The 13,425-nt window shown below is 44.2% G+C and overlaps 2 protein-coding genes across 2 annotated transcripts in view; one reads left to right on the top strand and one right to left on the bottom strand.

The window, feature by feature from the left end:
* Positions 1 to 3,718: 3,718 nt before the first annotated feature.
* Positions 3,719 to 7,661, top strand: LOC106814275. The gene is made up of 3 exons (XM_014818572.1): positions 3,719 to 3,949; positions 4,797 to 5,008; positions 6,499 to 7,661. The coding sequence occupies exons 1-3, from the start codon at positions 3,730 to 3,732 to the stop codon at positions 7,180 to 7,182; spliced, it is 1,116 nt and encodes a 371-aa protein (XP_014674058.1). The 5' UTR covers positions 3,719 to 3,729; the 3' UTR covers positions 7,183 to 7,661.
* Positions 7,662 to 11,336: 3,675 nt separating this feature from the next.
* LOC106814274 (52 kDa repressor of the inhibitor of the protein kinase-like) overlaps positions 11,337 to 13,425 on the bottom strand; it is a 3,533-nt gene continuing 1,444 nt past the window's right edge. The window contains exon 3 of the mRNA XM_014818571.1: positions 11,337 to 13,120. Within this exon, the coding sequence (XP_014674057.1) occupies positions 11,337 to 13,120 (1,784 nt within the window). The remainder of the gene's footprint in view (positions 13,121 to 13,425) is intronic.

Here is a 13,425-nt window from a genome sequence, read left to right as displayed (position 1 = left end):
GGGAGGGAAGGAGTGAGAGAAGTGTAGAGGGGAGGGAGTGAGAGAGGGACGAGAGAAAAATAAGAGGAGGGAGCGAGAGAGGGTAGGGAAGGAGAGAGGGTGGGGAGGGAGAGAGGGTGGGGAAGGAGAGAGTGAGAGAAGAACGAGAGGAAGATAGAGGAGGGAGGGAGGGAGGGTAAGGTGGGAGAGAGGGAAAGAGAATGGGGATGGAAAGAGGGGAGGGAGGGAGAGAGGGCGGGAGGGAGAGAGAGGGAGGGAGACTGGATAGGAATGTCTACCTTACCTGTGTCTACATAGCCTTCCTTGCGGTTTTCACAGATCATGCCTTCGTACGCGGGAGGGCAGTCGCACGTGTTCACGGTTGAGCCAAAAAAATACCTGCAAACAACCCATACACGCATTATAGCTAATAGCACGAATAGCTAATTAGCATGAATAGCTAATTGGCACGAATAAAGGAACGATGGCGCATGCAGGCGCCGCTCGCTCGCTCGCTCGCTCTTCACTGCTAACGAAGCCTTTGACGAAATGACGAAAATGATTTGACGAAAGGAAAAAAGGCAGGTTTTATTTCATGCGAGTTTTTTTCTCTTGTCTTAACCGCCATTCGTTACGGCGTTTACGTTTCTTGTATCAGATTTGTCGGGCGACCGACAGGGATAATGGTGAGAGCACCGACAGGGACAGACGTAAGAGAGTGCGACAGGGATCATGGTAGGAACGTGTTAAACCCACCCAGTGTTGCATGTAAGCTCGCGTGCACGCCCGTCTTTGTCACTTCCCCTCCTTCCTCCCCCTCTCCTTTATGTCATCTCTTTCCTCTCCCTCTTCTTCCAGCCTCCCCTCTGCCCCTCTCCTTATCTCCCCGTCCCTCCTCTTCCAGCCTCCCCTCTGCCCCTCTCCTTATCTCCCCGTCCCTCCTCTTCCAGCCTCCCCTCTGCCCCTCTGCTTCCCCCCTGCCCCCTCTTCCCCTCTCCCCGTCTCCCCATCTCCCCGTCTTCCCCTGCGACTTTCTCGGCGCACTTATTCCCCCCTGCTACTCTTGGCACGCTGTCTCCCCCATCTCTCTCCGTCGCCGCCTGCTCCCCAGGAAAGCCTGTCCACGTCGCGCCCGCTCCCGCTCGCACTGTCCATTTCGTTTTCTATCTACTCTCTTTCCTCTTCACGATATATTTTAATTTTGCGGCTAATGTGGAAACACTTGCCGTAGTGTGAAGTAAGACGCCAGCACGTCGAATAATACCGTGGGAAAGAAAGGCACGCGAAGATAGAGGGAGAAGGTAATCGAGGTGATCACAGCAGCGCGGGAGAACCACCATTCCTCACTCGCTCCTTTCCATCCCCGACGGCGGCAGGGGTGCTAATGAGAGAGAGAGGAGGAGGCGAAGGTGTCGTGTGATCGCGCAGCCACTGCGCTAGAGACGCCGCCGCTCCTTCTCCGGGGTGCTAATGAGAGAAAAGAGAAAGGGGGAGAAGACTCTAGCCATTGAAACGTAAACCACCCGCTCTGGCCGCCGCCCCCCGGGGGGGGGGGGAGTTGTCAGACACAAAATTTATAGTCTGCAACATTAGTGCTTAACATTAACCTTTTTCTGCGTAGAACCGGATGCTCCTTATACTCAGGGTATAGGTACACTATCGGTAATTTTTACGACTGTTTCTGTCGACGAGTCCACGAAAAAAAGGTTCATGTTAAGAATAATAATTTTGTTTCTGATAACAAGCCGAAGGCTTATATAATGGGCACAACTATAAGGCATATATATCATATAATATATTATATAATATATATACTATATATATATATAAACTCTATACAGGCCGAGTAGCGCAAGGGGGGGGGTTGCGGGGGTTCGAACGAACCCGCGCCCCCCGAGCGCCCTCCCGCCCCCACAAGCCAAAAAATTTTTTTTTTTATTTGGCAAGAATTATCACGTTCAGGTCGCTCCATTTTAGTGTAATAATTGCAAAATCTCCATTCGTGCGGGAGGGTGAACAGTGAACACCCCCCTCCCACACCCTCCCCCCCGGTCGGTCGCTTGGCTCCCTCGCCTGGTCGCTTCGCGCCCGAGCAGGGGCGTGTACAGGGGGGTCCAGGGAGTCCGGACCCCCCCTTGCTCGCGCAAAAAACGCATCTGAGGGGGTGTAATTTTAAAAAATTTCTGGGGGAGGGCCCCAGACCCCCCCTTCGCGTGCTCGCAACTATGGGTTACGGTTAGACCCCCCTGGTACAAAAATCCTGTACACGCCCCTGCCGAGCAAATTGCCAACATTGAAAAACGAACCTCCCCCCCCCAATAGAAAGCTGGCTACGGGCCTGCTCTATACAATCCCATTTAGGCGATGGATGTAATCGCCCGCACCACTTTTAAAATCGGACGCAAGTTTTAAACATTTTCAGGTTTTATTGCAGATTGAGGGAGATACGTGCGCAGTGCATTTGTAGTGGTTCGTCATATCAAAGTGTTGTGGACGCAAATATCAGTTAGTTACATAACGTCCATTTACACACATGAACGATCGTGAATGTCTATATACCTTGCATTCGTAAAATTGCATGCAGAAATGCAACACGCGTGGATATTACCAAGGACCAAGGATATTACCAACGGACGGTTTCCAAATCATTCGTGCCCCGATAGGGGTTTAATGTACTTGATTACCTGCGCGTGCGTAATGTGATACTTACTGCAAACTACTACAGAGAATATTGTTATTATTGTATTATTACTTATGTAAGATAGTATGTCAATTTCTTGTGTTGCGATCACAATAACTGAGCGCGGCTCGCGGTTCCTCACGAGATCAAAATTCGGAATTTAGATTGTCTCTAAACCCTATCGGGGCACGAATGATTTGGAAACCGTCCGTTGCTAAATATTGGCGCCCCGATAGCTTCTCAAGTTGTCTAAACACCTCACACAATAGCGGTAAATCGTGCGAATTCAGCTCGTGCAAGATTACGATTTACAGCAATACGCATGTAAACGAATATATAAAATATATGTAAACGAATATCAGTACCACGAAGGTGAGTGATTAGTGGTCATAATAAGCTGAGGAACGTATACACCTGCTTCTTTATTGGTGGCAAATTTTGATGAGAAAAATCGGTTAAAAATGCGGGATCGCTTCTTTATTGGTGGCAAATTTTGATGAGAAAAATCGGTTAAAAATGCGGGAATCGGGTGTCTCACTCTTGTTTTATTATCTACTCTTGATATTACTGTCCCGTTAAATATTGTGCGTAAATATTTTGTGAGAATGGAGAATCGTCGTTACCTCGTATGATATGATCAATGCAAAGAGATTTATATGCGCCTTTTAACAGCATGCCGACGATGCAAACTGATATTTAGAGTCATGTATGTCATATTAGAGCGGTCATGTATGTGGGTGCGTGTGTGGGTATGTGCATGTAGGTAATTGTGCGGTCATGTATGTGAGTGCGTGTGTGGGTATGGACATGTATGTGGGTTTATGTGCGGGTATGTGCATGTAGGTGATTGTGCGGTCATGTATGTGAGTGCGTGTGCGGGTATGTGCATGTAGGTGATTGTGCGGTCATGTATGTGAGTGCGTGTGCGGGTATGTGCATGTAGGTGATTGTGCGGTCATGTATGTGAGTTTGCAGAAGTTTGCAGAAGTTTGCAGAAGTTAGGCCGTGCACCTTCTTGGCAAACTAGTTTGCTCGAGTTTGCTGAGGTTTGGAATAACTCAGCCAATCAAATGACAGTTTGTAGTCATGTGATCCTGCAGATGGACAAAATGGCAGCCTCCAGTAACGTAACGAAATCAGACAGGAACTGGAGTTTTCAAGAAATTCTTGATTTAATTCAAGAGTATGAAAAATACGAATGTCTTTACAACACCACCCTCAGGGAATACAAAGACAGAGAGAAAAAGAAGGCCGCATTACAGCAGATTGCAGCTGTGTTTGATACAACAGGTAGGCCTGTAGGATACACTATTTTACACATTTCTGAATGCTGGCTCAGTTGCTTGCATTTCCATGTATGCAGCATATGCAGCATTGTGTTGACCTACATAACTATTGTCTATAGATTTTTCATGTAGCTTACAAGGCAGATTTAGTGTACAAGGCAGATAGTGTACACAGTGGGCTCCATCTCTCTGTACTGAGCAGGGGCGGATCCAGGGCTGAAGCTAGACAGTATTTTTTCAGATTTTAAGTGCACATCCCCCAAAAAGGGCACACCACCCCACAGTGAGCGCCGTTAGGCGCGAAAGCACATGGCGGGGGGTCTGGGAGGCTTCCCCCAGGAAATTTAATAATTTCAAGGGTCCCTGGGCACAAAAATAAGCACCATTTGAGCACACACACATTTAGTCAAGCAGCAATAGCTAAAAACCATATGGAATTTTATTTTGCCTGCACTTTGCATACCAGCAATTAATGCAGAATGATTCAAGCACTCCCCTTCTATTTCAGATATTAAAGCTAGTTTTGTTGCCATGTAAAATTTTGATTTTATTCAAGTCCTATCAATGAATCAGAAGAAAAAGAAAACAAATAAAGAATATAGCCAAATTCCATCAAATTGTTTTCTGTATTTTTTATGAAACACCCTGTAGTATAAACATGTATTAAACTATTTAAAAATTGACACATGTCAAATATGATGTCTCTGTATCATAGAACATTGGAATTCAATTAGAACATTGCTTATTGGTTACTGAAAGGGGGGTCTCTATAGTCATATTTCAAACCAATCTAAAGTTCAGACAGCAACATAAAAGAACATCAACACATTTTCTTTCTCTTTCCATGACAGCTGATGAGGTTAGCAGCAAGTTTTCAAAACTACGGATCTATTATAACCGAGAGAGAGCTAAACTTACAGCTACACCCAAGAGTGGCAGTTCTGCAGGTGATGTCAATAAAAAGAGCACCTGGGTCCATTTCGATGCCCTCGAGTTCCTTAGCGACTTCTGCACCCCAAGATCAACAAGATCGAATTTCGCATCCACTGCATCGCAGCCTCAGGTAAGAATTGTTTGTTCAATGCGATGTAGATTATGTTGCTTACTTAGGTAATGGTTCAATCATTTTCCATTGCCAAGGAACTGAACCTTCTTCTGAATTGTAGTATGCACAAAGTTTATCCCTGATTTCTTTGGCATTTCTTCTTGGTCTACCCTGGGGTTGCGTTTCAAGAGGTGTCAATCCCTTGGGTTCATAATCATTTCTCCATGATCCAGGCAAAATGGTTCCAGCCTCTGTGTCTTCGTAGTCGAAACTTCCAGGTGGGGTGTACACTGCTCTTGCCCCAGATTTGGATCGAAGGAAATTGTGTAGCGTGACCGACGCTAGCACAATACTTTCCACCTTCCTTGGCTCAAGAGCAATAGGTTTCATAAAAACCCTGAAACGGTTTGCCAGTATACCAAATCCATTTTCAACAATCCTTCTTGCTCGGCTGAGGCGATAGTTGAATATACGTTGCTCTTTGGTCAGACCACGTTGCCCGTAAGGTTTGAGAATGTAGGTTTTTAGGGGGAATGCATCATCTGCCACCATCGCATATGGGACTGTCACAGCTGTGTCTGGTAGCTGACACTCAGATGTTATCTGTATCTTGTTTGATTCTAGTGCCTCTGAAAGAGTTGAGTTCTTGAAAACACCACCATCAGATATGCGACCATTGCATCCAACATCCACAAATACGAATTTGTAATCGGCATCGACTACAGCCAACAACACAATACTGAATGTCCCTTTGTAATTAAAGTAGTATGAGCCACTGTTAGCTGGAGCCTGAATATGCACATGTTTGCCGTCCATGGCACCAATGCAGTTGACAAAGTTCCACCTTTCGTCAAACTGGTGTGCTATGGCTTCCCACTCTTCATCTGAGTTAGGCATCTGAAAGCAGAAAATATATTGTGAAGTCTTATTATATTAGAATTCTTATATATTTTATATATATATATATATTTTTTTTTTATATATATATATTATATATATTCTTATATATACAGACATGCCAACATTCAATGAAGCAAAGAGTAATGATTCTTAAATTCGCTGGGTTTCGACAAACGCCGCAGGTATCCCCCTCCCATTGAGGGGGGGTTTGGGGGTCCTCCCCCAAGAAAATTTTGAAACTTAGATGCTCTGTGGTGCATTCTGGAGCCATCTGTGGCACTTTCAGCATTGATTTAAATTAGGCAAAATGATGTTTTTCTGCCTGAAAATAGTGGGGAAAATCAAGAATTATTTCAGAGATTTATCAAACGAGAACTAAATTTTATTACAGTAAACTTGTGCATACACCCACAATTATAGGGAACATTAATGGATCAGGATACCCTGATTATGTTATCTTTCTTATTGACTCAATAGTGATTACATAGTGACACAAAATATCTCAGATCTCTGCCCAAAATCGTAATAATTACGCCCAAATCGTAATGGTTGGCATGTCTGTATATAAGAAGTATTATGATATTATTAGTACGTTGATCCTCTTTCAGGATGAAGTTGCTGAAGATGAAGAAACTCCAAACCATTATGACACTGCTATCGATTCTGATGTCACAGATTATCAACCCATCATGGAAATTGAAGAGGACGTAAATGATCTAGTCACCCCGAGAGCAGCTGCCCCTAAAAAATCCACTAAACAGCCCACCGGCAGAAAATGCAGTCGAAAGCAGAAACAGGTGGACGATGAAGATATCGTGCTAAATAAAGCAATGACGGCTCTTGATAAGGCATCACGCAGCCCTGCAATGAATGACTCAACCCCAGATGACATTTTTGGGCAGTATGTTGCCAGTGAGCTAAAGGGTGTCAAGGATGAATACCTGAAGAAAATGATTAAACACAGGATCCACACTGTCTTGTTTGAAACACAGATGCCTCCCAGTTCCCCTTTCCTAAATCAAGGATATCCAGGGGTGAATCAAACACCACCCATTTCCTTTAAGCCTTTTGACAATGGAATGGCTCCCCCTCCTCCATGTAATTCCTCAGGGCAGACTCAGCAGATATCAGCCTCACAGTTTCCCCACAAAAGCTTCACTGCTGTTAGGCCAACCTCAGCCCCACCTTCAACTCTGCTGAGCTCGCCCCCACCCCCCGATTTCAGTGAGTATTCTGATGTCAGTGAGTATGCATCAAATTCATATGAGAACATTTACACTGTGCTCAATTAAGGCACTCTACTGCAGATAAATGTTTATGATTACAGAATTTTTCTCATTAGAGATTGAAAATGTTTTGGCAATGTTATGCCGGTTACTTAGGAGTTAGGAATAATAGCTGCTGATTTCATAAGTCTTACCCTTAGATAGTCATCTTTCATGGCTTCATAGATAGCCTCGCACACCTCTGGCACAATGATGGAGATGGTTGACTTTGGTACCCAGTAGAGGTACTGTAGGCTTGTATATGAATCACCTAGCAAAAACCAAAATACCTTGATGTCATTCAAGTACTGGTATATGTGAATTGATGATGATTGATGACAATTATTTTGTAGCTGAAATTCTTATAAATGGAAAACCAACTCAGTTTTAACTCATAGTTAAAACTTATAGTTAAGTAAACCAATTCCGTTTGAACTCATTGTTTAGTAAATTTCTCATTTATTTAGTAGTGATTTTCAATAAACATGATAAAGGATATCATCGAACATCAAGTGTTGTTTTTTTCATCATGTAAAAAGTGACAATAATTATGAGTTAGTCTTGATTCTGCTCACAATTGACGAGTTACTGGGGAATCAAGCAATTGCCAGTTTTTAGGTGATACCATTGAATTTTATGATTATAATAATTAAATAACAGTGCCACCACAAAGAAACTGGCAATGGCTCCTGGCATAATTTCCAGCCTGCATCACATTCTGATTTTCTTACCTGATGCTAGGTATCTAAGCGTTATGGCTAGTCTTTCTGCTGGAGAAATAGATGCTCGAAGTTGTGTATCTTCCTTCTGTATTAATGGTGCTACCCTGTTCAGAATTTCGTTGAATGAGTCTTCATCCATCCTCAGGAAATTCTTTAGACTTTTTCTGTCTGAGGCCCTCAATTCCTGAAGCAGGCAATGATAGGCCCCAAACTGGTCTCTTTTCATGATCCAGGGTCTGGTCCATAAACGTGGCTTTTTTTGCTCTCGGCGACGACGGCGGCGTCGAATAACAATTGCAATTATTGCTGCTGCGCTACTCACACATACTCTCTTCCTGTGATTCTCCATTGTTATTGACTTATTGGAGGGAAATCGCCTCTTTTTCCCTCCAATTTATGTAAACTTTCAGAAACTTCACAAAATAAAAGTTTTGCAAAGTTTGTTCAAGTTTCATAGTGTAGACAGGCACCACAAACTTCTCCAAACTTTGGCAAACTCGGAGTTTGCTCAAGTTTGCTCGAGTTTGCAAACTAAAGTTTGCTAGTGTAGACAGGGCTTGAGATTGCTCATGCATATAAAAATAATGACCTAAACATTGAATGAGGCTGTCTCAGTATATAGTATTGACCTGTGCATTGCCTGCAATTTGGAGATCAGAGAGATGCTACATATCTCAGTGGTCTGCTTATAAGGTCAAGCTAACTTAACACTTTGACTGCTGGGCTTTTTTTATTCAGTGACCGCTGTTACGACACGGGTTCACGCTGTATGTAAAGCACCCACCCGCGCCATTACTGTGCCAACGCGTCCGCACCCAAAGCATGGTCACGCGAACAAATCGAATACAAAAACAGATATATATAACTATCACAAACAAATCTATTGCCAATTACAGTAATTCCGTGATACATTAACAGAAATCATATACGATAGGTGGCCACCTTCACAAATGAATTATAATCTTGCCAGCATACTTACTATCAGCTTCCGCCGCCTTGCCTCGCTTCCTGTCGGCCTGTCCTCTTTCTTATTCCTCCCTACGCCTGCGCCATTACCTCGCCACACTGGTTGTGGCCGCGTTGACACCTCGTGCACATATTACTCAGTTCGTTGACATCCCGTGCACATCTTACTGTTATCATACTGTTATCGTACTGTATCTCACGGTGCACATCACACGACAGTTTTACACATGCACTGTTGCCACACTAGCACTGCGCTATGTCTCTCTCCGCTTTTGGCCTGCACTGCTGCCACGCTAACACTGCGTGTAAATCTCTCTTTGTTTTCGGCCTGCACCGCTGTCACGCTGGCACCGCGTGTAAATCTCTCTTCGTTTCTGACACACGTCCACACTCAGCCGGTGTCACTTGCAGGAGAGCGCACAGCTCGTTCCCTGAACTTTTATGATCTCGCATGCCCCCTGTGCTGAGGTTTTTTTGTGAAAATTACACTGTGAGTGTTACTTATGACAAACAAAGACAAATAAAATTAAATGAATTTAACTATCTTTTACCTCAAAATTCAAAAGTCTATAGCCAGTAATACTTTTTAGTATGGTATGCTTCAAAGCAAGTTGTTTGGTGGAGATGTATCCTGCATTGTTGACAGTAAAACCTTGTTTCACTACGACTTCTTTGTTTTGAACACACGACAGACTTGTTGGGTATTCCTTTCCATGGCTTGGTGGGATGTGTGTCAGAGAATGCCTAGAATTTCCACCCAGAAGTCGAGTAAGAGGGTCCTGCTTTGGAACTCGGCCAAATACTTCATTCTGCGGTTCATCAGACGACGAGGAAGAGGAGTCAGAGTCGGTATTCTGAACACGGCCCAACTCAACCATGGAACCAATCATCTTTTATAGAACCACCGTTTCTTATATAGAATGAATGCATTTAGCATGCCAACATGCATTAGGTGTAGAGCTAACTTTTTTGTCCATTTAGTAGTCTTTCTGGTGCAAAGATAGTATTTTCCCATCTGGTCAAGGTGATCTACCCCTGACATGTAACGGTTGTACTCAAGTATACATTTTTGTTTCATAATAGGCTGCTTTGTAGTTGTGTGCTCGTGAAGTCTAACTGTACTTCCAGACTGGCAATTTGCTGTTGCAGAGACTGGCTACGTTGTTCTTCCACCTACAGTGAGAGAAAGAAAAACTAAATGTTTTACTCCATTTCCATGTTTAGTTTGTGGCCGTGGTCAGGCCTGTAGCCAGCGAGTTTTGCAGGGGGATCGAATTAGGTAACACCCAGAACTCGAGGGCGGAGCCCGAGCACGGCGGGGGTATGGGGGGCCCTCCCCCAGAAAATTTTGAAAAAATGGACCCCTTTAGCGTCATTCTGACGTATTTTCTGCTGCGTTTGAATACATTTTCAAACCAGTTTTTTTGTAAAATAATGTTTATGCATTACTGGAAACAAAGATGGTTTGGAACATACACATACGATGTGTAAACCGTAAACAGTAAAATGCCGGCTATACATAACATTGTCACCTTGTGTAGTTAATAAGTACATTACCTTATAGCCAAACGCGTATTAGTTTGTCCAATGTCACTGCTGGTTACTAAGAAATGTTTAATTGAAATCCGCAGTCCAAGAAATGTTTACAGTTTACAGTTTCACTTTCAAACCGCTGCCAGCGAAGCGGGTGTGATACAGATTATACATGCTCGGCCGTATGCAATGCTATCATCAGTGATTTCGTAAACACGGACGCTCGTGATAAGGAACTTTTTGTCAGGGCTGTCCATGTGCGTCCGTGATTAGTACGTGTGTTTTACTCTGTTTCTATGTTTAGTTCGTGGCCGTGGTCAGTCCCGTAACCAGCTAGTTTTGCGGGGGGGATCGAATTAGGTAACACCCGGAACTCGAGGGAGGAGCCCGAGCACGGCGGGGGGTATGGGGGCCCTCCCCCAGAAAATTTTGAAAAAAGGGACCCCTTTAGCGTCATTCTGACGTATTTTCTGCTGCGGATGGATACATTTTCAAACCAGTTTTTTTTGTAAAATAATGTTTATGTATTACCGGACACAAAGATGGTTTGGAACATACACATACGATGTGTAAACCGTAAACAGTAAAATGCCGGCTATACATAACATTGCATACATAATGAAGAATGCATGGATAAGTAGATGACCCTTTTTCAGATATGATCACTGTGTGATATACAACAACAATACAATAATAATACAGTATTGCAATAATACCGAATCCAATTTCAATTTTCTGGTGTTCTTTTGTGCGAAGATGTTAACCACCTCGAGATCTATCGGATCATTGTAATGGACAGTCATTAGCGCCAAATTCGAGAGGCGTTCCTGCCCCATTGATGCACGTAAGTATGTGTGTAAGCGGCGTATCGTGCTGAAACTTCGCTCACACTCTCATGAAGTCACAGGCAACGTTCATCCTATCTTCAGTAGAACGAAGATGTCGGGAAACATCGTTTCATCACAGATTTTTCAGAGCCTGTGCAAGGGAGATCGGTTTGTCTGCCACATTAGTAAACTTATGCTTCCAGCGATCCAGTTCAGTGGCCACAAGATGAGGCGTCGGCAAATCGTCTTCGTACATGTCCACAACCTCCGAGATGTCGATGTTTTCCACCAGTAGAGTAGGAACGAGACCCAGCAATTTACTGGCGGTTGTCTGCAGCCCGGAAAACTGAGCCTCAAGTTTCGTGACAATATGGTCTGTGAACGGAATCAACAGGTTTTGCTTGTAGTATTCATCCACGCTCTCAGCTGGTGTATTGCCTCTGTTTATTTGCCACGCATTGATGCGTGGCATGGAGGGTACCACATCCACCTTTCCTGCCATTTGCATGGACGTCGTGAACATGTCTTTCATAGCATCGTCCACAGTGTTTCTCCGCATCCGAAAATAATCTGTAAACTCTTGGACCATTTCAAATTCATGGGCTTTGAAGATGTCCAACGCCGATTTCTGCAACTTCACTGTGATGACTTCCAGATGCGCGAGGGAATAGTAGACAACGTTGAACGTCATTATGAACCCGAACGAGGTTATGGATGCCAGGATGGACACGGCGTCTTGTTTTGACTTAGCATCCCATGCTGCTCTGAATAGCAGAATATCGTCGTCCAGAATATCGGAATGTAATCTGTGCGCGATCTTTTCAAATGCCGTCACTAGATGCGGGTACGAGTCATTGACGTGCGTATATGCTTCTTGACGCTCTGCCCAGCGGGTCTTACATAAGTTTAGTAGCGGCTTCCGCTTACTGCCAGGAGCATTTTTTGTTATGATGTGCTCCAACAAACCTTGTCTCTTAGGACTGTACTTAAAATACAGGCACACGGCCTTGAGTTTGTCTATCATATTGCGCACGTCCGTATTGGAACAGGCATGTCCAATTACCAAGTTCAGGCAGTGACCATTGCAGTGCATGTACACTGCCTTGGGGGCGTCATCACGGATTAACTTTTGTACGCCGATACGTTCACTCGACATTGCAGCCGCTCCGTCATAGCCCTGACCTCGCATGTTGCTGATGTCGAGTCCTATCTCCGCGAGAACAGATTTCATTTCTTGGGCAATGTGATAGCCAGTGGTTCTGTGTAGTCCAGAGAACCTCACAAATTCCTCTTTTATATCCTTACATTTGTCCACAAACCGGATACAGAGCGACAGTTGTTCTTTGTTATGCGAGGTGGTCTCGTCAGCTAACACACTATAGTAAACTGCCGAATTTACCTCACTGACTATCTGCACGAGGATCATGTCCTTGTCCATTATATTTATCACCTCATTTTGAATTTTCGTGGACACATATGTTGCATTCTTGAGGATTGGTGAATCCAAGTGTGCTCTCAATATTGGATTGTGGTTTTCATCAGTTTCATGAGGGCAAAGAAATTGCTGGGATTTCCGCCGCTCTTGAGGTATTCCTTGTTCCTGCGTAACGCGATGCATTGTCTGCTGCATTACAGCACAGCTTCGGTGACACATTTCACAATGTCTGTTTCTGCCAATGTTTTCTTTGACACGAGCGTCGCTGAGTGCTGGAATTGTTGATTGGAGGGTTTCGATGCTGTGGATCAGACCGTCCGCAACTTGCATGGCACGAGTATGGTACAGGCATTCCGCATGCGGGTTGATTGTGTCCTTCTTTTTACTCCATTTTCGGAACGGCTTATTCACTAGCAGACCAAGGTGTTCCCTCTTCTCCTCCACAAACAGGGCACATGGGAGACAGAATGCGCCGTCGGTTGCTTTAGAATAGACAATCCAAGAAAAGTCATCGATCCACTGGTTATTAAATCTTCTGTTGCATACGGCGATATACCGCGACGGAAACACGTAGTCATGTGGCATGCGCGCATGGTGCTTTAGCAGGTGGTATTTTTGTTTGCGGGTTAGATTGCGAATGTTTTTGAGAAAAGTTTGTACATTTTCATGAGGTATGTTATCATAGTTTTCCGACGCGGGGTACATACTACCAACGTCCGTTATCAATTCGCCACTTTCCTCGACGTCGTTCGCCGGATGGGTATAATGAGCGGTGGAAGCAGGTGGC

Source organism: Priapulus caudatus, unplaced genomic scaffold (genome assembly GCF_000485595.1).
Source record: "Priapulus caudatus unplaced genomic scaffold, Priapulus_caudatus-5.0.1 Scaffold896, whole genome shotgun sequence".
In the NCBI taxonomy this organism is placed as follows: domain Eukaryota; kingdom Metazoa; phylum Priapulida; class Priapulimorpha; order Priapulimorphida; family Priapulidae; genus Priapulus; species Priapulus caudatus.
This window is presented reverse-complemented; position numbering and strand designations above follow the sequence as displayed.

What these genes read in the sequence shown, in the direction of transcription:
- LOC106814275 (XM_014818572.1), top strand. Translation starts at nt 3,730, where the DNA reads ATGACAGTTTGTAGTCATGTGATCCTGCAGATGGACAAAATGGCAGCC. An exon ending in AGCTGTGTTTGATACAACAG is followed by an intron (nt 3,950 to 4,796) that starts GTAGGCCTGTAG and finishes TTTCCATGACAG; the next exon opens with CTGATGAGGTTAGCAGCAAG. An exon ending in CCACTGCATCGCAGCCTCAG is followed by an intron (nt 5,009 to 6,498) that starts GTAAGAATTGTT and finishes ATCCTCTTTCAG; the next exon opens with GATGAAGTTGCTGAAGATGA.